Here is a 27,701-nt window from a genome sequence, read left to right as displayed (position 1 = left end):
AAGATGGTAAGGTCAAAGGGGAGGAGCTAGACAAAGAATGATCCAAGAAGTCCTCAATGGCAGAACCGGTACAAGATAGTAAGTGGTATGTCACAATGGCTGTGAAGACAGATGAAGGCTGCAGCAGATATGAATCGACTGGTCACCTACTGAAAGGAACATTTGGCAACCCCTCACTGTGATTAACCCCGGCCTGGAAACCTATGTCCTTACTGTGGAAGGACCTGTGGATCCAGAATTGTCCTCCACAGTTACTTATGGACTCACTGTTAAGACCGTGTTCATGGAAGACAATTTTACTCAGCTACGAGTGATCGCCAAAGAAGAAGTGTGTGTAAAACACATCTATATAATCTCCCAACCCAGGCAAGCAAGAGGTAGTATTACAGTTCAATGACACATTCTAGCTCCCTCAGGAGGGTGTAGAGCAAGGCTGGTGAGAGGTGTGGCCCGGAGAGAGGCACAGCCATACAGAGAGGATTTGATGGTCCCAGTCAGCCCCTGAGGTTCCCCACCATGGGCTTAAGATAAGAGCTAAAGCATCAGAAAAATGCAATTCCAACTCTAGATGTGGCATTGGCTATATAGGCTTTCTGATCTTAAGTACGGCTCCATTTCTTCAACAGAAAATTTCACTAAAGTTATTTAGCGTTTGGCACTGATTGGCACATTGTCCGGGGGCTATTAAATTTACTTGCTACAAAAGGAGACAACATACTCAACAAAAGGTTAAGCAACTTTTTATAACCAGGCTGTGGTATAGCCTGAATCCCCGGCTTTGCTAAAAAAAAAAAAAATTGACAGCCACAGCTAATCATACAGAACAGGAGTAAGGTGCCTTTTACAGGAAATGCCAGTTAATAAGCAGGCAGATCCATTCTGCACTGGATGCAATTTTCAAATGTCAAACTATTCTGAAGTGCAGCCTCATCTAACAGTAATACAGATGCTAAATAGATAGCTATGGTCAAGACTAGAACTAGAGGAAAATATTATATTCCACTTTGGGGCAAATGCAATTTGTGAAATGAACCCCATACACAAGAACCAATAAACCCACAGGCCCCATGACTACCAAGAGAGAAGTAGCAATGTTTCAAAAACTGGCAGGCATCAAAGTAAACCCCATGATCTCATCCTGTAATTAGTATGGGCCACATAATGTAGCTGCAACCAGCCACAAGCAGGGATCAGTAAACTGTTCCCAAACACATGTTAATATAACATGAATGCAGGGTAGGGTTGGAAAAATGACAAGTGAAGGCAGGAGGAAGGGATGCTTTTCTATCAGAGTGACCATAGATTCTCTCATTTTTTTAAAAAATCCCTCCCTCTTCAAGCCTATTTTTCTCTCAGCCAGGCTTGTTTCCAGAACATTCCTGAGGAGAAAATATATTTAAAATGGTTTGGTGAGGGGAGAGAATAAATTTGCAAGGTAGATGAGTAGAGTAGGGCTAGCCAATGTGGTGCCCTTCATTTGTTTTGGAAGACACTTTCGATCTAGCCCAGCAGCAAGGCCAAGAGTAAGGAATTATGGGAGTTGTAGTCCACAACATCTAGAGGGCATGAGTGGCTATTCCTGGAGTAGCAGAATGGTTAAGTAGTATCCGTCTACTTCTCAGTTCTCCTCTGCGTATCACCCCTTTTTGCATCATGTGATGTGGCAATGCCCAATAATATGTTTATAGCCACCCTTCACTGGAAATGATCTCAGGACAGGGTACAGTGAAGCTCAATTTAAAACACAAAGCAATAAACAAACAAGAGAGTAGATATGAAAACATAAATGCAACCTATAAAACCGCAGGGTGGCTACATTAGCCTGAAGCTGAAAAGCTAATAACCTGCAAATGGCTGAAAGAATTAAAAGCAAATAAGTTGGCATCAAAATGGAAAAAAAGAGTCAGCAACAGGCATACCTCAGAGCAGGGTGGTTTAACATGTGGCCCTTGAGGCCTTTTTGGGTGGCCCTCAGCAACATTTTATGCCCCCTCACCCTGGTAGCCTTTGAGCTGCTTCCCCAATGTCCGGAGCCTTGCTTTGGGATGTTGGGAAGACAGTGCAAGGGCTGGGGGTGGTGTCAAATTTTGGCCTTGCTCCCTCAAGCAAAGCCAAAGGCAGTGCGTGACCCTCTGGTTCCGTGTGGAAGTACTCTTGCTGCCCACTTGGTATGAAAAGTTGGGCCGCCTTGCCTCACAGGGTGGGCTGTTTCCCAATTAGGGCCCTATCACAGAGAAGGCCCATGTCACCAGCTAATGTACAGTTGTTGGACGTCGGATGCTAAGAAGGGCCTCGCCCAAAGATCTTAAAGCCATAGAAACATAGGAAGCTGCCTTATACTAATTCAGACTATTATTCCATCTAGCTTAGCCTTGTCCACTCTAACTGGCAGTGGCTCTCCAGGATCTCTGGAGATGCCAGGGATTGAAGTTGGAGCCTTCTGCATGAAGAGCTGGTGATGCTCTGTCTGAATGCAGTGCCCTGGTTGGTGGTGCTGTTGCCAAGTGACATGGTTCTGCCCTAGCCTACACTGTGAACCATGTAATGACTGGTGGGGATGCTACATTGTTAAGTCACTCTGTGCTGTGGGCATTGCTGCAATGCATGTTTTCACTCTGAGTGAACTAGCACTATCCTGATGTTGTGTTGCTGAATTCACCTGGAAGCCTGGCTCTGGAGCATTGCAGCCATTTTGTGTTGACAACAGCAACAAGCTTGTAAGTGTAATGCTAAGCACAATTACCAGAAAGTTCATTGAACTTAGTGTGACTTATGCAATGCTTACTCAATAAGAACTTTTTAAAAAGTGTTTGTGTGACACAAGCAACAGCATGGCCATTTCCCAAGGTTCAGCAACAATGTACCACAATAATAAAGTAATGTTATATGTTTGAAAGATCCTAACAAAGCCCTCAGATCCACTCTCCAAAAGTGCTGTATATTTAGAGGACAATAATTTGGCTCAGTATACAGTACTTACGACTACATGCTATGGAGATAAATATACTAAAAAAACCATACCTAAATAATCCAAAGAGAAGTGTACAAGACTCAACCAAAGCAGTTTCAGTAACCCATTGGAAACCAAATAACTCTATGATGTCTTCTTCATAGTCATTTGGAAAAGGATCCAGCCCCAGCAAAACCCTGCAAAACATAGGCAGCATTATTCACAGGTTCTTAAAATACTATTTATTTTATTAGATTTCTTACTTGCCCTTTATCATACGGCCCCCACAAAGGTTAAAACAAAAAATATAATAAATATATAAAAAATAAAAGTTATAACCATAAGCCAAGGAAAGTGTAAAAACAATTTAAAAATGTTCCCTATATAAAATAACATAAAGCAATTTCATATATAAACACAGTTCCAATACAGATGCAGACTGGGATAAAGATATCCACTTAAGAGGCTTGCAGAAAGGCAAAGGTTTCCAGTAGCTATAGAACAGACAACAGAGATGGTGCCTGCCTAATATACAACAGACAGGAATTCCAAAGGACAGTTGCCACCACACTAAAGACCCAATTCCTGCAGAGCAGTGATCAATTGGGTATATAAGGGGTGAGACTATATTTTAGACCTGCTGGTCCCAAACTGCATAGGGCTTTGTATACCCTTTTGACAAGCAGCTTGAACTTAACCTGCTAATTGGCAGCTAGTGCAATTCATACAGCAGCAGTGTAACAGGGAGCAGTTGAACCACCACATTTTGCATCAGAGGCAGGTTCCAGACAAACATAAGGGGCAGCCCCACATAGAATGTATTGCAGTAATCCAATCTGGAGGTTACAAGTACATGAATGACTGGTTATCCAGATCTTGAAACGGCTGAAGCTGGCAAAATGCTCTGGAGTAGAAGTGAATGAAAAAGCTTAACTTGAATGGCTACTTGAGGATGCGACTGGTGCAAAGAAGTGGGCCTCCTTCCGTGATTATATTGTTTCACTCCTGCTCAGGCAGCTTTGCAGCACATCTTTCACTGTTTGCACTCTAGCTGTCATCTACCTGTTTCACTGCCCTTAATTCCCTGGTTTTCCAAAGTGCAGAACAGGCCCCACAGTACCAAAGAGGGCACACAGGGGGATACCATTATTACTGAAATTCAGGTGGCATTGCCCATGTCCCTCCGCACCGAGAAAGCTCCTCCCAAGGATGTCCTATATATATCCAACTAGTATTCTTTTGTCATGGGATCATGACCCTTTATCCACTATCTACACCACTGACACTTGCTGACCCACACACATATGCACACTCCTGTGTTGGCACCAATGTAACTCAACAAAGCAGGTTCTGCTTTGAAGTCAGCTTCATATCCTGGTTAACCACAAGCCCTGGCTCTGGCTGATGCAAGCCTTGGTGAAATCATAGCACAGAATGGAAGAAATGTGAGCCAGAATGGAGGAGGAGCACAAAACCCTACAACTTGCCCTAGTCCCTTAATCTTGGCTGATATAAGGAACACTAGCTGCTCTAAAGTATTGCTAACATGATGTTGCCGTTATATAATTCTTCCCTGTGTTAAGACCCTGTACTAGTAATGTATCCATGCACCATTTGCATAGGACACCTAGAACTCCCAATCATTTCTCAAGACCAGTACTGCAGTTCTGTTGTGTCACTGGCACTGCATCAGCATCTGAATTTATTACCACTGCAACAAAAAGCCGAAACGGAACTGTTTTTTCAGCATCAAGCTATGCTACGTCAGTAACGTATGAACGAGCTCCCATACCCTCTATTCAAACAAAAGTCGAAGACACTAATGGGATCATTGTGGCACACAGCAGCTGTTAGAAGAAACTAATTAAACATTCTAAACTCTCAGTCCTGAACACACTCACACACAGGGGATTTTAATACTACTCAAAGTAATTATGCCACTGAAACATTCTTAGTAAAGTCAAGCCTGCCCAATAGTATTTTCAAGACAAAAGCCCAAGGGTGACATTTTTAAGTTTTACATACCTCTTAAGAGACCCACTTGCTAAATAAGAATCAGCAGAAAAGCTTTTCCCTCCGTTTGTGATGTCTGATGCACAGGAGAAACAGAGGAGTCTGGCGCATTGTCTCTCCACTTCCATAGCCATCTCTAAGCTCTCAGTGAGTGATGAAGGCACCAAGGGAGCACTGAAATCTTCATCCATTGTTCACACTTCTCTCTGAAGTAACATAGTACGTGTTTTGTGTCTGTTCTGTTTTCTAAATGTGAAACTGTCACAATTACATTTGGGATACAGAACTAGAAACAATGCTTGCAACTAAATGTCCACTGATATCCCAAATAGCAGTAAGTTTTCAAACTGGGGAGCATCCCAACGTTTATAAGGAAACAAAACTTATGAAATGTTTCCTTATTAATTCCTAATGAGACACTGAGCATGCGAAGAATTTATAAGGTTTAAAACGATAATTTATATTCTGTGGAAGACCTTCTGTTGGTGCCCCACCATTTATGGTGAGACCAATGAGATCCAGAGAGAGGGCTTTCTTGGTGGTCGTGCCCCAGAAAGCTGGGTGTGGGTTTTTTGTGTTTAACAAATTTATATACTCCCTTTCAAAATTAAAATGCTTCCCACAGAGTTTATATAAAATACAATAAATAACGTTTAAAAGCATCTCAAGAAAAGGTTCTCTATTAATAAAACTAGCAATTCTAGCATAATATAGCCACCAAGACCAGACTACACAATTAGAGCCCCAGACATGATTGTGGAATGCTCTCTCCAGAGGTCTGCTGGACAACGGCTTTGTCTTTTCATTCCCAGGAAAAACCCTTTGTTTTCCTAAGCCTTTTAGATATAATTTTAATCTTAAACATGGAGTGTATTTGTATCTTTCCCAATTTTTCTTGTTCGGTGCAATTACATATACATACTAATTGTAAGCTACAAGGCCCTCTATAATTTGTTTATCTGGTTGAGGCAGCAGCCTTACCTGGAAGTAAGTCATATTGAATCCAATTGTGTGTACAGTGGTACCTCAGGTTACATACGCTTCAGGTTATACAGTCCGCTAACCCAGAAATAGTGCTTCAAGTTAAGAACTTTGCTTCAGGATAAGAACAGAAATCGGGCTCCGGCAGCGTGACAGCAACAGGAGGCCCCAGTAGCTAAAGTGGTGCTTCAGGTTAAGAACAGTTTCAGGTTAAGAATGGACCTCCAGAACGAATTAAGTACTTAAACGGAGGAACCACTGTAGTTCTTTTACAGCGCAATCCTAGGCATGTCTACCTAAGCCTAGGTTCAATCCTAGGCTTGTGTACAACTAAAGAGTACAGCCAAAATAAACAAAAGGAACATGTCTCAATTTAAGATTAGCTGAAACAAGAATGGGTGGCTCTTCTTCACACAGTGCATAATTAAATTACATAATTTACCAATACAAGACATAGTGATGGCTGTCAACTTGGATGGCTATAAAAGGGAACTAGATAACTTCGAGGAGATTAAGTCTGTAAGTGGCTACTAGTTATGATTATTATAAATTACTCCCAGTATTAGAAGCAGTATGTCCCTGAATACTAGCTGCTGGGAAACACAAAAAGGACAGTGACATTGTGTTTACATATTGTTCAGGCACTTCTCATAGGCATTTGGTCAGCCACTCTGGAAACCATGCTGGACTTAATTGGCTTCTGGTCTGATCCAGCCACGTTCGTCTTATGAAGTCTGATAAGTAATGTAACGTGCATTTAGAATGTTATTTTCTTCTTTCCTCCAGTGTCTTATGTATGTGTACAATTGGAAAATATCAATTTATCGTAAGAAAATCAAGCTACAAGTAAAATCTCTTTGGCACAATTGTGATTAACATTATCATGCAAGTGGGTATGTTAACTACAAAGCAAGGATAACAAATAAACCATCTGTTTATAATTTATTTTCTAATATTTACTTATTGTTGGCAAATCAGTAATTTCAAAACAAAGACTGGGAAATTGTGCATTGTGTACAGTCAAGTGCCCAGCACTGTAATGAACAAGCAGACACCTAATAACTTAGCAAATCATTTCATCTCTAATAGTGGTGCTATGGCAGATTTTTATATTAGTTGAGTGCGGGTAATTTCATGAGGGTTTTTGAAATGATAGAGTGCATGATGTCACAAATACAGGCTCACATTGTTGCAGTAAACACTGTCGCAGTAGATGCTGATTCCATCTTCACAGTTACACACAAACTTAAAATTCCCACTTCGTTCATAATCATGCACTCAGTATGTGGGACACCTTGCTCTCCTCTCACCTCTAACCATCTGAGATTACAAAAGAGGGACTAATAGATATTAGCAGATAAACTAACCAACATCAATTGATTTTGAATGTGTGCCTTCAGCAACATAACTTATTAAAGGAGCTTGTACACTGCATTCATGGTGGCTGCAGAGAGATTAGGTGGGTGTAAAAGGCATTTGTAAAATAGAATCAAAAAGACCCAAGCCCCTAAGCATGTGCTGCCTGTATTCCCCTCATTGGTGACTAGGAAATACTCAGAACAGCCTATTTCAGAGGTAGATAATTTCAACAAGGTTAACTTCCAAGCACAGTATATGTGCATCGCATTGCGGCCTGATGATGCTAATGTATACCCTTCTTTGTAGGGTATACATTACCACTTGTGTCTGTGATCTCAGACCTGAGATCAGTTGAGGGTCCCTTTTCCACCATCAGGAAGGGCTCACTGTTCCATGACATGGGATAGGGTCTTCTCCATAGCAGCACCCCAAAAGTGAAATCCGCTCCTGTAGTGGCACAGGAAGCCCCTATTGTACTCAGCAAGATTAAAGGTACTGAGGTATGGATTTTTCTGTGTCTGCTGTTGTATTCAGTACCAGTATTCATTCGGTACATGTTTCGGTGTTCATTGTGTTTCACTCATCGTAAACCGCTCTGGGATCCTTTTGAATGAAGGAGATTAATGAATAAAAATGAATGAATGCTTAGAAGATGTGGCTTAGCCCCACAGAAATGTGCAGAGGCCCAAGGACCGCACTTCCTTCTGAGAGAAAAATGGTGGGACCCAAGGCCCAAAGCTGGCAGAGCAATGGGCATGAATGAATATTACCATGGTACCTCGGGTTAAGTACTTAATTCGTTCTGAAGGTCTGTTCTTAACTTGAAACTGTTCTTAACCTGAAGCACCACTATAGCTAATGGGGCCTCCTGCTGCCACCGTGCCACCCGATTTCTGTTCTCATCCTGAAGCAAAGTTCTTAACCCGAGGTACTATTTCTGGGTTAGCGGAGCCTGTAACCTGAAGCGTCTGTAACCCAAGGTACCACTGGCCTTTTGTGCTGTTTCTACCCACAAATCCCCTTCTGCCCTCCATCCAGGCAAGAGGGAGGTCAAGGGCTCATTCCAGTCACGCAGAAACACCTGAGAGTGCAAAGCAGGCCTAGCAAGGGATGTTTGCGGGAGGAGGGGAAGAGTCCGAAGAGAAATCTGGAAGGCTGCATTTGGGTCCGGGGTCCTGAGGTTCCCAGCCCGGTGGTGTATAAATCTGCAGCATTAATCTGGGATGGAGAGGAAAGCTTCCAGATTCAGAGTTAAAGTTTAGAACTAGTACAGTCCTGCATGCAGAAGGATACGTCCCATTGGGCGCCAAAGCACTTACTTTTTTTACCCAGTAAAACACGCCCTACCTGCAGCACCCAGAGACCCGCCGTTTCCCCCCAGTGAAACCCCGCTTGAGAGTGGGAAGGCCAGATGGGGGGGGGAGAGGCAACTGCCGCCCCCCCGCAGCGCCTCCTCGCACACTCACCTGCCGCCGCCTCCCGCGTTTCCCACGTCAATCACCCCTCTCCGTCCCGCCTGCCGCTTCCTTTCGCGGAACAGCCGCCAACTCTCCCCCGAAACTCCCGCGCGCCGCCAGAGCCGCGCAACAGCGCCTGCTCCGGAGGAGGCAACCGCTGACGCAGCGCGTTCCGATTGGCCGGAGAGCCTCCTCGCTGAAGGCCCGGCCCCTTTTGCTTTCTCACCCGGAGGCCCCGAGAGGATCTTCTTCCGCTTTCACATTAACGGCGCTCTCCTTAAGTGTTGCAGCTGGAAGTGGGGAGGGTTGCGTTTTATTTTCCCTCCCCAAGCCTGCAGGGTTCGTTTGCCTGGAGCAAACTCTTGCTCGTGGGGCTTTCCTTCTCCTCCTCCTGCTGCTGCTATTACTTAGTGGGTTTAAAGTTTTAACAGTCTTGCAGTCTCGCATTGTGTTCCTGCATGCTTATAAATGGCAAAAAGAGCAATTCCTCACTTACTCAAGTCCCAAAAGTCGTAGTAATTTCACTTTGGTTGACTCAGGCAAGCATGCATAGAGCCATTTTAATTTAATTTAATAATTCGATTTAATTTACTTTTTAGCTCACCTTCCTCCCAAGCTGGGGTTCAAGGCAGCTTAAAACATTTTAAAACATCAATAAACTATTGAATAATAAAACCTAGTTAGGAACAATAATTAAAATGTGTCTCAACATACTTAAAACTAGTAGCTGCTCCCAAGCTAATGTGTTTATAACCCGGTTATCAGAAGCAAGTTGTCTAATTGGTGCTATGATATGTGAGTTTTTAAAATGAGAAGTTGCACATGCTCAAGAGTAGTTCTTTAACAGGTTTTATTTTGTTTGATTGTTTTTGCTCCAGCATATCAGTAGCAGGAAAAAAATGTGACTTGCTTTTCACTTTTCCCCAGCTGCTTCAGGTGGCATAGAGCTTCTGTGGGCCACAATGCTAAGTGGGTTAAAGTCTTACAGCCCAGCTCTATCCATGCTTACCTGGAAGTAGTACAGGATTGCGCTGGGGTGTTTTGGGTGTAAGGGGATGGGTATTATCTCTGGTGGAGGACACTTCATCTCCTGAGGCAGTTTGTTCACTTTTGGTCCTCATCCCGCACTCAGCTCTCACCTGTGGCTCCTAGAAGCTATATCCACACCCTGGGAAACCGCTTCAGCTGGCCAGCTGAACCAGGTGAGGGTAGGCAATGGATCTCAAACCCTTGGTGAGTTAGGGACTTCCCCTGCATGTGAAGACAGGCTCTGGCAAATTGAGCAGATGAGACCAATAGTGGGTCCAACAGTCAAGAAGAGAAGAGAGAAGTGAGGGATAGATGGGGCTTTTCAACCTGGGAGGGCAGCCCATCTAGAACAAAAACTCTGATCCTAAAGCTTTGCTGCTTTGTGGGATATCTTCAGAAGAAAAGCCTAAGGTGTAACGTATCCAAGGTGGAGTCCCTAAGATGGATGGCACATTGCACACCTCCTTCCAGCAACTCATGCAAACTGCTGCCAAACGTATTACTCTGCTTTCCTTTGGACTACATCAGCAAAGCTGGGGGGGGGGGGGTCTTGTCATCTGGGCCGCCCAGGATCAGCATACACATTGCCCAGGCTTGTGCCATGGAGAGGTACTTCAGTGCTGCTGGTGCAGCAGTTTGACTTCACCCCTGGAGGTGCAATCCATTGTCTCTCGAGACAGACTGATGCTAACAACAACAACAACAACTGGATGTTAAATAGGTTTGCTCCAATGTTAAGTGTGCATAGGGATGCAGCTTTAGGCTAAAATCCTTTGCACACTTATTTAGGATTAAGCACAGTAGGACGGACCTCTTGGGATGGGAATACATAGTTTTGCACTGTTAGTTGCATAATACAGACTTCCACCACTTGCCTCTCAAGTTACCACAGAACACTATACTTGGCTAAATCTACAGGCGCAAGAGTGAGCTCCAGCTGTGTGATGACATGGTTTGTAAAGAGGAGGAGAAGGTACAAATAGAATTATCCATATTCTTACGATAATGAACACAGAGCCAGGAAGCTGTCCACCTTGTATGTCCCTAATGGATGCATTTCAGAAAGAAATAATGTGTGTTTTTCTTAGAATGAAGCTGCAGGGATGAGAGATAGCATTCTCATGTTGAATCATTTCACATTTTGTTTATTTAAGAGTATCCAATCAGCAAATAAATAGGTAGCCCTTAAATGGTAGAATAAGTACCCTTACATGACATATTAACTGCCTCATTGGATGAACACAAGATGCATGGAGTCCAACAGCCAAAGGGCAGCCAGATACTTCAAAGAAGCCCAAGATCAGAAATGAAGGCAGCTGTTCATCACCAGTCTCATGCAGGGACATTTCTATACATACTTAGTTTGAAGCAAGTCACAGTGGTTATAATGGGGTTCACTTCTAAACTGTATGACAATATTGAAAAAGGCAAGTGCTAGGAAAAAATTGAAAACAAAACTGCCAATATCATTACTGCTTAGATATTTTTGACTTGTTAAGTGGTATACACATGCTTTCAAATTTTTTAAAAACCCCCCAATAAACCAACGATATAACTGTGTGACCATACTTGGAATAGTCTCTATTGATTCTGGTCATTTCAAAAAGAATATTGTTGAGCTGGAAAAGGTGCAGAAACTGGCAACCAAAATGGTAAAGGGACTGGAGCAACTCCCCCATGAGGAAAGTTTACAATATTTCAGTTTAGAAAGAAAGGTGAGTAGTGGGGGAGATGATAGTAGCATATACACAATTGGAACCCAATCATTCTATGGTCAGTCCTGCTGTGTTACGTGGTTGCTGCTGCTTGATTTTAAATTGTAGTTTGGGTTTAATCTGGTGTTAGGAATTTAATTGTAGGTCATTGGTTTTAAATTATGTTGATGATTCACTATTCTGGACTCCCAATAGGGCAGAAAAGCGATATAAACATCAAATAAATAAGGCATGGTGGGCAGATAAAGTTTTCCTCTTTCTCACATTATACTAGAACCTGGGATCATCTAAGCCGGCTGCTGAAAGATTCAAGACAAAAGGAAGTATTTCTTCACACACAGTTAATTGTGGAATTTGCTACTATAATATATGGTGATGGTTGCTAATTTGGATAGCTTTAAAGGGGGATTAAACTAATTCATGGAGGATGAAGCGATCAATGGCTACTAGTCATTATGGCTGTGCATTGCTTTCAATATTGGAGAAGGTATGCCTTCAGACACCAGTGAGGACAATTCTACTGTATTTATGTCCTGCTTGTGGTCTTAACAGGCATCTGGTTGACTGAAGTGAGAACAGAATGCTGGAGTAAATGAACCTTTGGTTTGACCCAGCAGAGCTGATCTTATGTTCTAAGTACTCTTAAGACTTAAAGCCAAGCAGCGCACCTGTGCACATTTTCTCCCCTTCAAAAGTAAGCCCCATTAGGTATGGGGGAATACCATAGTTCCCTGGGATATAAAAATACACCTGTAGTATAATGCCACAATCCTATGAACTCCCACTACAGGGTATATGCTATTGAACAAAGTGGCACTTATCTCTGAGTGAACTGAGTTATGCTTATGCTGCCCAGTCATGTATACACTCACCTTGGAACCAGTACCCAAGAGCTAAGCATGCATGCACATAGGATAACCAGAGTCTGTGGTCCAGCCATCGACACCGTGTCAAGTCTCATACATAACTCACAGAACAGAATTAAGGAATAATTTGTTCAGAAGACATTCTAGAAAAAACATTTTCTAGTTCTACCTGTTTTCCAGATGAAGAAAAGTGAGACCCAGTCTAATCCCCAAGGACAGCGAATGACTTTATGGCAGAGGATACACAAAATGTACAGAAGAGATAACTCTGTAAAGTGAGACAAGCCACAGATTACAGAGTCAAGATTAAAGAATTTTAGTGTGTAGGAAAAATGTTAGAAAACATTTACTCATTTTATAGATGTGCGTGCTTCCCTAACTGTGCACACACACAACTACAAACTTCCATACAATTTCATATGCACACATTAAGGAAAGACTGACATACACACTAGACTAGAATCCTAGAGTTGGAAGCTACCACAAGGATCATCTATTCTAGCCCAACTGCCTGCAGTGCAGGAATCTTTTTGCCCAACGTGGGGCTTGAAACTGCAACCTTGAGATCGAGAGTCTCATGTCCTACTGACTGAGCTATCCCACTACACCCTCTCTCATGCTTACGCACAGTAAACATATAGAGAGACATGTGCTGCCCTTTTTGCACATCTATATCCAAAGACCAAATGATGAAGAGTCCTGATTGCTACTCATCCTGTTCCCCATGCTAACTTGTGGACTACCCAGGCAAGCAAATATGGAGAATGAACACACAGATACATCCACCCACCCATGGGCTGACAACAGGTTCGGCAAATGGAATTATAATGATCTTGCTGTGCTGCTGTTCTCCTGCCCTTCTCCCCCTCCCACTGTGGAGTGTTTCTAGAGGCCCAGACTGCTCCTCTGATGCCACTGACAGCAAAGCGACCCCCAATGGCTGAACCAAGTCAGTCCAGAAGCAATCCACCATCAGAATATTTTCCATGGCTCACCATCAAACTTCTTCCTCCATACAATATGCATATGTAATTTACAATGCATGTGCAAAATACACATTAAATTTTCCATTTAAAATATTAACTAGGAATGGAAATCAGGGAAATGTGTCTTTCCCACTCCTGTCTGACAACTGGTCGAGACTTCTTTTTAAAAAATGGCTAGCTCAGCCTTAAATTACTTAGTTGGCAACCTCACCAGGTGAACATGCCAAGGATCAGACTGAATATCCCACTGGAAAAGTTGCAATCATTCTGAATAGCTAGGCAGAAACTCTTTTTTTTTAATGTAACCAAGTGTTTATTGCATTTTTATTCTGCATTTCTTGCCAGGAGCTGAAGGTGGCATACATCAGTTTTCTTACCTGGTAGGTAAGTTAGGCTGTTAAAAAGACTAAGTGACCCAAGGTCATCCCTTATGTTGGGATTGACCTCTGGTTTCAAACACTACACCCCACTAACTCTGATTTATTGTAGTTCTGATATGATCCTGCATCTTAGTCTTCCTTTCTTCCTTGCTTATCAGTTAAAAGAGTTTCCAATAAAGTTAACTTCCTGCTGCTGCTGCAGTGACAGAACGTAAACTTGTTATCTTTGAAATCCTCTTTAGTAAGTAACTAGCTCCTTTTGCTCAAGCCGTTAAGAGCATCTCTCTCTTTTATCCTTTTCCAAGTTACTTGTCTTGGGGGTGGGGGGAGTTAAGTACGACGCTGCAGTAAAATAAATCTGTACCCAGAGTAACCCTGATTTCCATATGCAGATTTTTCTGCACTGACAAGCCCCTTTCTCCAGTCTCTCTCTGTCTCTCATTGTGTCTGTCTGATTTTTACACCACCTTTATCCTCTCTCACTTTCTCTTTTCTGCATGACGAAGCTAAAATAGGTTGGAAGCAAAAACAAGATTCGAGGTAGTTGCTTCAGGAACAGTGGGAAGATGGGGGTGGGGAGGGGAGGAAATACCCCATTAAATGTCTTAATTGTGTTGCATTTGGTTCCTTCTATTCCCCTCTCCAGCTCTGTGATTAAAGTTCCCCAGGACGAAGAATCCGGGCAAGGGAGACCATAGTAGAGCAGCAACAGTCTACAGTGTGCAGCCAGATGTGCTGGACTTTTTAGGATCTTTGCCATTTTTGTTTTTTAAACCCAAGCAGAGAAAATAGGTCGGCACAAAAGCTGCAATCCAGCAGATTGGTTTTTCTTTATGGTGGCAGAGTTGCTGTGTCTGCCAAGGAGCAACATGCTGTATGCCGAGTTGGATTTAGGAGGAAAGGCGATGGGGGCTCTTCCAAGGTAAGAAACCTGCTCTTGTCTCCTCGTGTTGCTTTTTGAAAATGGGTTTCTTTTCAGACTCAAATGCCAAAGAGGAAGAAACAGCAAACGTGCCTTAGCTATGCTTCATGAAACCCACCACTTAATGTACATTGTGTGTTTTGGTGTGTGAGTGTCTGTGTCCTGTTTGTAAACACTACTTTGCTGGTGATTCTTATGTTGCTTCTTTTCAAATGAAATGAATATGTCAGAGGAGCAGGTTTCAACAGTGACATCATGGTTAGTGCTAAAAAGATATTCATGCCAAGTCTTGCATGTGCAGATGTAACTTGTTTGAATTGGCTAGATTTGTTATAGATTTCGGTAGGAATGATTTTTCTTCTTCTAGCTCAAATATTTAAAAGCTTGTTTGAAATCATAAGGTTTCTTTATATATGTATATTTATAAACATTTTTTTTTAGTGCAAAGCTGCAAATGGTGGATAATTAAATACAGTATTTAGCTTGGCTGTTTTGAAGCCAGCGAATAAGGTAATAAATTTTATTGTACTAATCAGACTCAAGATGTTCTCTGTGTTAATTGGGTTAAAAATTGCAGTACTTATTAGAAATTCTAATTTCACAATGCAGCACTGACAATAAGCTCAGCCAGTGAATTATTCACATCTTTAATTTGCTCACTTAATGACAGTGTGCTGTAATCAGAGTGCAGAGAAGACTTCCTATGCATTATGTATGATGCTCAGGACTTAAATGCAGGACATTATGAGGCTCTCAGTGGTTCAGTAATTAGTTTTCCACAAGGCAGGTTTCTTAGATATTCACAGATAAAAGTTCCACAGTTGAAAAATATTAGGCTTGTACAAACAAACTAACAAAAACAAGGGGGTGAGAATCGGAAGGAAGGCTGAGAACTAGTTTTCTTCTGCAGACAATTTGTCTAAATGTTGTAAAGTCTGAGAGAAATGCATGCTCTAGGAAAACAGTGAAACAGAAAGTTTCATCTGACTTTTTCCTTCTTGATGAAGTTTACAGATTAAGGGTGGGTGTTTTTCTTTTTTCTTTTTTGCTATTTATGCAAGTTGTGTGTGTCATCTTTAAAAATGACAGTTATTCATGTTTCAACAAGTGTTGATTCAATCTTCCAGTACAATATTTGCCACAACGTTGGTGATAACAAATGGTTAAACAGTACAAGGAAAATATGTCAAGTTATAGATATGGCGGATGCACCCTTGGGCTCGTGTAAGCACCTGGCTTCCTTGGCCAGCTGCCAAGGCCTGAATACTCTGGTTGGCTAAAGTCTGATTTTTTATTTAAAGAAAATTAGCTGGGCACTTCAAGCAGGACTCAGATGGAGGATCTAGCTGCTGTTTAAATACCATAATGTAGTATCAGTTTGTGGCATTGTGGGAAATTTCCATGGTAGCTAGGCCCAACTGCCTGATGCTACTGCTGCTACTGACCATTGGTGGCGGCTGCCGGGTTAGCCTACTAGGGTCCACTCATGGAAGAGGGAGTTCACCATAAGATGCTTGGGCCAAGAGTGTTATGAACCCCAAACTGGCCTTGTGGAATATTTTACCTCCCTCCTCATTGAACAACAGATTTCCACCTCCATCATATGACCAGCTGCTGCTCTGTGCTCCTTTCAAGAAGAAGGGTATGATATAAATTAAACAAATAATTCTAACAAGCTGCTCCATAATCTTAATTATGTTTTGTATATATAAACATAACATTTATAAAATGAAAGAGCAGTAAATGCCATATAACCAAAATAAGTGTTACTTAGGGCATTCACCATTGTGCCTGCACCAAAAATTAGTGTCATATAGTCGTTTGATTACAGAGTTAAGTAAGAGAGACAATTTCATTAGTATACAGCTCCTATTCATGTACATGAATGATGGTTCACCAAGCCTTTAGCCATTGACTTCACAAACTTTTAGAACTGCCTGTGTATAAATTAGCTTCTGTAAGAAGTATTAAGTAAGTATCACAGTTAAGCTCCCCTGAATTTTGACATATGTTTACGGTGTAGGATATGTGTGTGGTTTGAGAAACACATGGAACTAGTCTCACAGTTCTTTCGTTCTTAACCATGGATGAGAAGAAAGTCAACAGTAGCTTTTTTAGTGCTTGGACAGCGGACTAAGTGGGTATATGGCTCACAGTCTTCCCCACTGTGGCGATGTATTAAATTTCTATTTAAATGACAACACTTATTGCTAACTAGCGGAAATTGTCTGGCATTACTTGGGAATTCTAACAAAACCAAAATGATAATAATAATCAGCGCAGTTCTGAAATCAGTGGTTAAAATACGTGCCGTTTTTAAAAGTTTGGTTCACCATCTTGATGGTGTCCAATTGTATCCAAACAGTCAAAAATCTCCTTGTTGATCTTGGGGATCATCATGCAAAATTTTGTTATGATATCTTAAGAGATGTCCAAATCCATAAAGAACAGACAAACAACTTTCCAAAATTTGTAGTAGATATAATATAAATAAATTAGCATATGCAAATCCTAAGCAGAGGTGTTCTCTTCCATCCTGTCTTCTGTTGATAAATTTCCTCTTGTATGTTACTGCACACATGAGGGCCAATGGTTTTTATACTGATGCATAAATGCTATCCAAGCAAGGGGAAGGAGTCCCAGTAAGGCCTTTAGATCCTAGCTAGGTGGTTTTTGATGTATTGTATTCAAGCACAGTTAATTAACTGTGCACCATTCCCTTTACATTTATCTAGCACATAGATTCTTCCTTTCCCCTCTTCCCTTGAACTAAGAGAAACCCTTCCGCTGCCCCATGTTTAATTCCCTGCCAGGGAGCAGCATATAATCCTGTATACTAAACCTGTCACATTACCAACACCTGCATGGAGCCTGAAATCAATATCTTGGTTTCAGCAGGTAAAACACAGTGTCAGAGTGAGTTAAGGATGGAGAATGCATCGCTAGCATGACTGAACAATAGTGAACATACACGAGAGCCTATCTTTGCACTTATTCTGTGAAAGTGATGGTGGCAAATAAATCTTACTACATTGCCACCACTGCAAGTACATGGTGCTGGCCATTGTGGCTCATTTGGTGGTTAGCAGCCTCTTTTGGGGAGGCCCAGGAGATCAAAGATGTGGATTGTTCAAACACTTGCTGTGATTAGTTTGCTTTCCATTTAGTAGAGAAAATTGCTCGCATTGACAATGTCTTGGCTGCAGACACTGATAATTTACAATTTAGTAGATGGTAGAGACAAGAGCACTGTAAGGTAAAGGGACCCTGACCATTAGGTCCAGTCGTGACCAACTCTGGGGTTGTGGCGCTCATCTTGCTCTATAGGCCGAGGGAGCCAGCGTTTGTCTGCAGACAGTTTCCGGGTCATGTGGCCAGCCCAGCATGACTAAGCCGTTTCTGGTGAACCAGAGCAGCGCACGGAAATGCTGTTTACCTTCCCGCTGGAGCGGTACCTATTTATCTACTTGCACTTTGACGTGCTTTCAAACTGCTAGGTTGGTAGGATCAGGGACCGAGCAACGGGAGCTCACCCCATCGCGGGGATTCGAACCACCGACCTTCTGATCGGCAAGTCCTAGGCTCTGTGATTTAACCCACAGTGCCACCTGCGTCCCAAGAGCACTGTACTGTCATGCTATTACAAATAACTTTATGCTTGTGCTGCCTGAAAAAAATGGACAAGATGCTTGGAGTTTGAGGCCTACCAGCTCTTCTCTGGACCCATGACCTTCATGAGTAATAAAGGTTGCTGAGGTGTCTTTGAGGAATGAGATTTTGGAGGTGATTAATTGCACCTTGAAGGCGAGTTCAGTCTCTACTACTCTGGAAGCCTCAGTGGTGAGTTCATTGCTTAAGAAACCAAGCTTGTTCTCTTTGATATGTTATCCAGGCTCCAACTTAGTTAAGGAGATGGAGAAGATGGTGGATGCTGCATTCTGGGTGGTTTTGGTGGAGGAGGATCCATTCCTATCTGTGTTTTGGTGTAGTTTGGGCACAGAAATAGACTTGGTTGCCCTGCTGGAGGAAATATGCCAAAAACTTGAGAGGGCACACACCACCATGTTGGCTTTCCTGAACCTCTCAGTGCTGTTCAGTATTATCTACCATAGTACCCTTCTGAGCTGTCTTACTGGGCTGAATTTCAGAAGTACAGTGTTGCAGTGTTCAGCCTGCTGCAGATGAGATCTCAGAAGTGTTAGGGGACTTCTATTCCATTCCATGGACAGCTGTTGGCCCCCTATATCAAAATAGTCCACTCTGTACCTCATGTTGTTCAACATCTGGATTAAACCGCTGGCAGAAGTCATACAGAGGTTTGGACTATGGTGCCACCAATGTACAGATAATATCAAGCTCTCCCTCTCTTCTTCAGTTACAAGTCCCTGGGAGGCTAGCAACTCCTAAACAAGTGTCTGGAGGCAGCTTTGGAATAGTTGCAGCTGAAAAAACTGAAATTTAATCTCGACAAACTGGAGGTACTGTGGGTGGTGAAGTGATGGTATCTGCGCACTGTTCATATCCAGCCCCCTCAAATACAGAATTTTATTGTGGGGGCCAAAGCCCCCACGGCCCCTTGGAGTTGGCTTCTAAGCTATCTTTCTTGTGGACAACTCACCAGAAGAAACCCCTGCCACCCAGGGCTGTGTTTGGAGTTCTGCCAGAAACTAACTATAACTCTATTTATTCCCAACACCTGTGTAGAATTTTAATCAGATGTCAAAGTTCAACAGACATTAGGAATAGTAATTGGATTCAAAATAGCTTTTGAGGAATTATCTGGAAATTGGTAGACTGAAAGCGAGGACTCTGAACAAGGAACCAAATAAGGGTCAGATCAGGTTTTTGTTTTTGTTTTAACTTAACATTAAGGTTTTCGTGAGCCTAAAACCAGATTTTGTGACAATCGCAGGCATTGAATGAAACAATGTTTCTTTTAAAAGCTTATTGCTATCTGAATAACAAGGATGCCAAGAATTGGGTTGAACTGGGCCACTTTATTATTTACAGAACACACTTGCAGTAGGAAACTTATTACTGCAGGAAAAAATGGCTATGAAAATCTCAGGCAAACACAGATAGTCTAAGTTTAAGCACACTGTTTCATGCAGTGTGTGTGAAATCTGGAAGCTGGTTTATGGAATAGGCTCCTGCAAGGTCCAGGGACTGTCACTATACTCACCTGAGTTATGGTCAAAATACTAGGCTAATTAAATGAATATTTACTACAATCAGGCCTTGTTAACATTTATGGTGAAGTCTGGTGTTCTAAAATTGTTTTGAGTAAATGCAAGTTACAAACACAGAGATTGTAAACCACAGTCAGAGCATCCATGTTTAAAACAATGTAATCCAGTAAGTTACATCTATAGCAAACTCCAAACAAATAAACTCTAAATCAACAACTACAAATGTAATAAGCTCCAGTGCATTTTGAAGTACTCTGGATTTTATTCACTTATGTGACAGACATTTGTATGACTTGCAAACAGTCTTATTGTAAGTTATTGAAGATCTGTAAAGAGATCCTGTGACACTTAATATAGGTTACCCCAATGCAATATTTTTGCTCTTCCAAACATGCCTAACTTTGATGTCAATAAAGTTTAAGTGTGCTTAATTTCCTATAGCATTTCTGTGGGTGAATGCTTTTTTAAGATGTTGAAATCACTTATTTTGGAACAATTATTTCTAATTATACATGGTTATAAGTATAGCCATTTCTATTGAATCTGGGTGTTACTTAAAAAAAAAGAAAATAAAATATGAGGATTTACTAACCAAAGCTGTTTCTACAGCACTGTTGCTATGAATGCACTAGTTACATTTCAGTATCTATTACAGCTTTGCATTCTTGGCCTTTTAGGAAAAAATAATAATGTGTTAGTGTCATCTTTTGTTCTCTTGAGATTTTATTGCTTCTCGTGATTGTATCTGTTCATCTTTTTCTTTTCTGAAATAAAGATAGTTTTGTCCCTCAGGATTGCTTTTAGAAAACCTTGGAAAATTGCTAGTATTTCTTTCTATTATTAATTTGAAGGAAACATTTCATTTCTTCTGGATGGAACATTTGAGTGGTACACATCCAGAAGTGCAATCCTCTGATAAAGTTATTGGTGCATCCAGGTCTTACAGAAAACCTTGGCAATAGCCTGTGCAGATTGATCGTAGGCTTGTTCTTCTCGCCCTACATGTGATTCTAAGACGATATGGATAAAACACATACAAACTCTGTTCCCAAAGAGCTTGTAATTAGAGCACAGTTAAAGTTGGGAGTTATAGTTAAAGCCATGGTTTTCCCAGTAGTGATGTATGGAAGTGAGAGCTGGACCATAAAGAAGGCTGATCGCCGAAGAATTGATGCTTTTGAATTATGGTGCTGGAGGAGACTCTTGAGAGTCCCATGGACTGCAAGAAGATCAAACGCATCCATTCTTAAGGAATGCTCACTGGAAGGACAGATCCTGAAGCTGAGGCACCAATACTTTGGCCACCTCATGAGAAGAGAAGACTCCCTGGAAAAGACCCTGATGCTGGGAAAGATTGAGAGCACAAGGAGAAGGGGACGACAGAGGACGAGATGGTTGGACAGTGTTCTCGAAGTTACCAACATGAGTTTGACCAAACTGCAGGAGGAAGTGGAGGACAGAAGTGCCTGGCGTGCTCTGGTCCATTGGGTCACGAAGAGTTGGACATGACTAAACGACAATAAACAAAAGTTGGGAGAAAAAGAAAAATGTAGGCAAATGCCATTATATGTACTTAAAACTTTGTTGTAGCTGGGAATAAAGATTAGAAAGGATAAGCTAAAAGCCATGAACAGTTGATTGTGTCCCTACCATAGAAGCATGTGTTTGCTTTTTGTTTATCTAAACTTGGATTTTTCAACCCTTAATATCCCATTCTGAGAGGTAGGGTAGAAATAGTTCATGATCAGTATGTGTGCCTTTAGGGGCGGCATGTTAAGTTTCTATGCTGTTTCTGTCTCAGCAGAAGAATCTTATGCATTCCTAAAAGAGAATGCTGGAGAGTAGAAATTTGTTTCCACTCATGATTGCAAGGGCTCTCGTTGAAACAGACAACACTTAATTGTGTCAAATGGTTAAGAAAATATAGACCTGTAGTTTACAGTGCATCCTTATCAAAAAGGCAAATGAAGTATGCCATGATAAAGAAAAGCAGCATCCCTAGAAACAAAACAATAGTAATAAAGGATATTTGAGAAAACTGAATGCATTGATTCAGAGCTTTAAAATAAAGATCAGTGCTGATCAGAGTGGAAGAATAGAAGAAAATCTGGATTGAGTTTGATGACTCACGTGATCTGTGGTAGAGACATGGCCTTGTTTCTTGGTTCTGTAGCTCTCCTTAATCTTTCCTTTTTATTGACTGCTGGCAATTTGTATCTGGAGCAGTGGCATGTTTTTTATTGATTTTTCAATCTACATCCTTAAGCCCTGTTTAACAATAGAGCGTTTTTGTGTGTGACATTGGGCATCATACAAAGGTGAAAGACCATTTGAGATACACACCCCACATGAATACCCAAATGGTTTTGGCACATAAGTGGAGCAAAACTAATAGAGTTGTCACTTGATTAAATAAATATTAGCCAATAGTGTGAATTTTAATATTTCAATTAACTCTTAATGAATTTGCATATGAATAAATAGTTCTAAAAACAGCATACTTCGTTGCTTTTATGTGATGCATAGCTTGCAATATTTCAGAAGACATTCTATTCTGTGGAAAAGAGGGTTTATTTTTCTAAGAAGGTGTCTATAATGCATGGATTTCTAAACAGTGATGTTTTTAAAATAATTAACACTTTAAAAATGTACATTATTAACTTGGGCACCTTTTTTAATTCATCAGACTATTCAATTCATTACACCTTGCAGTCCTGAAGATTTCTGGTCTAGTAACAACATTGACCAAACTTCTTTGGGCACTTAGTGTAGCAACTTACCTCTAAGCTTTTATCACACTTTTAATGCTTTTGGATTAGCAAACAGGTTTTTTGGAGAGGACATGGAGGAAGGCAATTTCAATGATTCCTCCTCTCTTGCAGTTCTCCACACATCTTTCTGAGAAGACTTGAAGGACATGGAGGGTTGTAGAAGGTAGGGAGAATTGCCAAAAATCGCCTCTCTCCCTATTCCTTCAGCAGAGGGACACCAATTGGATGCCACCAATTGTATCTTTATTGAAATAGTGTCCTTTAACGCTTTGACCCAAAGTTCCCATATTGCTGTTATTTTGAGTGCTTTCTTTTTGTTCCCCTGTCTTTAGTCAAAGGTGGCTACCTTTGCAAATGGAGCACTGGTTAAATCACCACAGTTTGAACTCATTATATCTGTTCTCACATTTTCATTCTTTGATCAATGACATAGTTGCTGTAATAAAATAATCAGGCTAATATATTTAAAGAGCCAACAAAAAAATCTGGATAGTGCTTCTGAATACAAAATGACTGAAGGCGCTTTTAGATAAGATCATGTCTAGACTGAAGTTATAAGAGTGCTTTCAGTTATGGATGCCAGCCAGTGGTCTTTTAATAGGTCTGTGAGGTTACAGGAAAAGAAAAAAAAATCTACTTGTGGCTAATGAATGTGACATTGTCTCTGAGGTTCTCTTGGGATGTTTGCTTAGCATTTGCCCAAAGATGTAAAAGCAAATGGGTATGATATACTTAAAACAAGACAAAATGAGCAACAGCTGGTTCTAATAGTGGCAGGGGTTGGGGGTGGGAGAGTACTGTGGCACCTTAAAGAATAATAAATGTATTATAGCATAAACTTTTCATGGACCACATCATCAGATACATGAAATGTTATCCTGAATGAAGGTGTATATAAAGCCATGGTGCTGGCGGTGGAGGGCCATTACTGTAAATAGGGATATCAGAAAAAAATAAAATTCAGGTAAATGAAGTGAAGGGCATGAGACAGGAGTTGATGATGCAGGTAAGCTATGCATAAGCAAGCTGCCAGCTAGCTCCTCAGAGGCTCTTTTTATTAGCACAATATGTAAAACCAGTCAGATACATTTTGGACTGTGCCCTTTACACATCTTCCAATCATGCGATTGTGGGGTGGTACAAAGTTATTTTGGCACCTGTTTCCACCGCGTCACCTTCTCCCTGAACAATGTTTAAACGAAGGAGACAAAGGTCACAGACAGGGCACGGCAGACCACTGAGAAAGCCAAAGGTTAGATAGAGGACATGGCGTTCAGACAGCTGTGGCTTGTCTGTGGCGGAAGTGTGCTTCACACCCGGTGGTCATTCCTTCAGGTAAGTATAGATGGTAATGATGTTATTAGCAGTGGCCTTTCATGAAACAAAATGCTTGACAGCATGGGTACCCTGTCACAAGTGATAGTGCTGAACCCCATGATGAAATGTAATGCAGTGTTTTTTTACTTGGAAGTGTCTTTGTCTGAGTATGGGCACTTTAAGGTCTGTTACAGTGCACCCTTTTTGAATGTCAGATTTGTGTTCATTTATTCTTTTCTGTGGAGACTGGCTTATTTGCCAGTAGAACATGGAAGAACATAGTTGGTATATGTCATACTGAAAGATAAGCTGGCATATTAACGGCTCATAGTTTGGATGACAGTATTTGGTCTTGAAAAAGTGTTTTTGGACTTGACATGGAAAACAGTGGGCATCTTGTGGGTCTGCCACAGGGCCTGCCCCCTGTTTCTATATCTTTGCTATGTAGCCTGCTGTTGGCTGGTGAGTACAGTGGTACCTCGGGTTACAAACTCCACAAAGTAGGTGTCCCAGGTTGCGAACTTTGCTCCGGGATATGAACGCAATTCCTCTTCTGGGGCACGGGAGGCCTATGTAGGAAATGCGCGCCTCGGGTTCAGAACGCTTCGGGTTAAGAACTGACTTCCGGAACGAATTAATTTCATAACCCAAGGTACCACTGTAGATGTTTTAGGTAGAGGGCAGGCCCTGTGAGTAAGTAGAGGCCTAGCATCTAAGACCTGTGAGAAGAAAGTATCATTGTCTACTACAGGACAAACCGAGAAGAAAAGGAAGAGACCACCACTTTTCACTTACGGCTCCCAGTTAAAAACAACAGCCAAACTTTTGAATGGATGCTCAGTGATCTACCACTAATCCTGGGCAAGGACAGAGGATGTAGTTTTGATATACTCCTCAATACTACTGACCAGGTTTTCCAGTGAACTGAAGTAGTGTAGTACATTCAGCTACTATGGTGTGATTCTGCTGGCAGATCCCTGTAGTGCCATAATTTACCGTATTTTTCGCCCTATAAGACGCACTTTTTCCCCTCCAAAAATGAAGGGGAAATGTGTGTGCGTCCTATGGGGCGAATGCAGGTTTTCGCGGAAGCCTGGAGAGTGAGAGGCGTCGGTGCGCACCGACACCTCTTGCTCTCCAGGCTCCAGGAAGCTATCCGCAAGCCTTGCGCACCTGGGGGGAGTTCCCCTGGGCGCGCAAGGCTTGCGGGCGGCAGCCTGCAGCGCGGAGCACGGGGCGCCCTTCGGAGGACGCCCCGTGCTCCGCGCAAGCGTCAGCAAGCCTTGCGCGCCGGGGGAGAACTCCCCCCCGCACGCAAGGCTTGCGGGCGGCAGCCTGCAGCGCGGAACACGGGGCGCCCTTCGGAGGACGCCCCGTGCTCCGCGCAAGCGTCAGCAAGCCTTGCGCGCCGGGGGAGAACTCCCCCTGGCGCGCAAGGCTTGCCGGCGGCAGCCTGCAGCGCGGAACACGGGGCGCCCTTCGGAGGACGCCCCGTGCTCCGCGCAAGCGTCCGCAAGCCTTGCGCGCCGGGGGAGAACTCCCCCCGGCGCGCAAGGCTTGCGGGCGGCAGCCTGCAGCGCGGAACACGGGGCGCCCTTCGGAGGACGCCCCGTGCTCCGCGCAAGCGTCAGCAAGCCTTGCGCGCCGGGGGAGAACTCCCCCCCGCGCGCAAGGCTTGCGGGCGGCAGCCTGCAGCGCGGAACACGGGGCGCCCTTCGGAGGACGCCCCGTGCTCCGCGCAAGTGTCAGCAAGCCTTGCGCGCCGGGGGAGAACTCCCCCCGGCGCGCAAGGCTTGCGGGCGGCAGCCTGCCGCCCGGCGCATGGGGCGCCCTGAAGCAGAGCGCCCTCGCGCCGGGCAGACATCGGCCAGCCCCACAAGCTCGGGGGACAGCGGGGAGGCGCAGCGCCGCCATCCCACTGTTCCCCAACCTGGTTTTGGGGGGGAAATAAAGGGAAAAAAATTTTTCCTTTATTTCCCCCCCAAAAAAGTAGGTGCGTCCTATGGGACGGAGCGTCCTATGGGACGAAAAATACGGTAACTAGAACAGTTTAGCTTTCCTGGGGCGGGGGGTGGTGATGAGCTAATGCCACCACATAGGACTTTTTCAATCTTTTTGTATATGGAATCTGCACAATTCATCCATTTAGTTCTGTATAAACATTCTACTTAACTTAACTTAATTAATTAAACACTGCATCTGAAAGCTTAAACCATGGTTTAGGTTTGTATGTAAACCACGCTGTGGATTTGACAACCACTGTTAATAATATAATGCTGGATATAGGATTTTGGAAGCCATTGGGCATAGTAGTACCATTAGTTGTGCTCATAATATGGATAGACTCTCACAGGCTGCATCTGATTTTTTTTTTTTTAAATAATGTGTTCAAAGCAAAATGGGTAGCACTGTTACAGTGGTGGACCCTCTTCTAGTCTTGGGGCCCTGGAAAATCCCTCTGAAGCTATCTTTGGCTTTGTGTCATCATCCACACTGACGGTTTCCACCTCCCTACTATGCCAAGTGGATTTCATCAGTATCTTTATGTCTACATGTCCTCCAGTAGCAGGTTTAGCTCAGTAAGTTAAAATACTGTTTCCCTAGTTGTTTGGGATCATAGTATCAAGGCAACTAAGGCTGAAGTGTTAACCTCAGTTCCTGGGAATACTTCTGAGTAGACATAGGACTGCACTGGAAATGTTGTAAGTATTAATAATGTGTGCAGAGGGCCTTGGTGTTCATCTTGTAGCTTTTTTTTTTAACAGAAGAAGCTTTTGTTGCATTTCCTTTCTTTTATGTGGTGACCAAAATATGAAATCCATTTTCAAGGAGGAAGTGTACTATTAATTCTTAATGTAATGGTGCTGTCATTTTTCATCCTTTAATTACAGGAAGTTTTAAACTTGACACTATAAACTATTTGTAGCATGAATTAATAATGCTAAAAATGATAAAGTCATTTAAACAACTTTAAGAGAATACTTTCCCCTCTCTGGTTTTTAATAGTATGTATGACCTGCAAGTAAAATCCAAAGTCATTTCATGGGTTGACTGCTTAATGGAGAATTGTCACAATTAAAATAAAACGAGGAGGCTGGTGTAGAAGCATGAATTCTTGTTCCTTCTATCAATTTCACAGAGAATAAAATTCATTTTGAGAGTGGAGTGGGAAGTTAGGTTCAAAAATGCCTACACACAGTGAGATAGAGGAAGAGAGTTGTTTTCTTGCTGGGTCTATTTTTTAACTGGCAGTTGTAACCCTGCAGAGAAATCAGATTGTTTATGTAGTAAAGATTATGTATGTAAAGCATTAGCCATGAACCAAGCTGACTTGTGCTCTTACTGACTCATCCTTATAGACCAATAAGAAGGCAGAATGTAGAGATTGGGTGGACAAGCCTGACTGGTGAAAATGAAAGGCCAGTTTCAGTGCTATTCAGATAAGAGTACAATTTCTGTTCTCATCCTGAAGCAAAGTTCTTAACCTGAGGTACTGTTTCTGGGTTATCGGAGTCTGTAACCTGAAGCGTATGTAACCTGAAGCGTCTGTAACCTGAGGTACCACTGTAGCTTAATTCAGTTGGAGTGGAATGGTGAGGAATTTAGGGGGAGACTGGGAGAAGCCTGAAGGAAGCCAGTAGAAGCAGCATCTGAAGGGAAGCTGATATCACTGCGGCAAAGAGCTAAGAAGGGAACTAAGCTTCTTGACAGCATGCCAGAAACTATTGCCAAATCATGGCAGGTTGTTGCTGGACCAGGCTTCAGG

The 27,701-nt window shown here is 42.4% G+C and overlaps 1 protein-coding gene and 1 long non-coding RNA gene across 2 annotated transcripts in view; one reads left to right on the top strand and one right to left on the bottom strand.

The window, feature by feature from the left end:
• The window catches only part of MMS22L (MMS22 like, DNA repair protein), a 70,603-nt gene extending 61,676 nt beyond the window's left edge, over positions 1-8,927 (bottom strand). Inside the window, exons 1-3 of the mRNA XM_083433420.1 lie at positions 8,770-8,927; positions 4,976-5,169; positions 3,022-3,147 (exon numbers count right to left, since the gene is read on the bottom strand). Of these exons, the coding sequence (XP_083289546.1) occupies positions 3,022-3,147; positions 4,976-5,154 (305 nt within the window). The 5' untranslated portion in view covers positions 5,155-5,169; positions 8,770-8,927. The remainder of the gene's footprint in view (positions 1-3,021; positions 3,148-4,975; positions 5,170-8,769) is intronic.
• Positions 8,928-14,388: 5,461 nt separating this feature from the next.
• The window catches only part of LOC310674409, a 188,631-nt gene continuing 175,318 nt past the window's right edge, over positions 14,389-27,701 (top strand). Inside the window, exon 1 of the long non-coding RNA XR_014509568.1 lies at positions 14,389-14,658. This is a non-coding gene — a long non-coding RNA (uncharacterized lncRNA). The remainder of the gene's footprint in view (positions 14,659-27,701) is intronic.

Source organism: Podarcis tiliguerta, assembly GCF_965153285.1.
Source record: "Podarcis tiliguerta genome assembly, chromosome: 3".
Lineage (NCBI taxonomy): Eukaryota > Metazoa > Chordata > Lepidosauria > Squamata > Lacertidae > Podarcis > Podarcis tiliguerta.
Note: the sequence above shows the minus strand (reverse complement) of the source record. Positions and strands in the feature narration are given on the sequence as shown.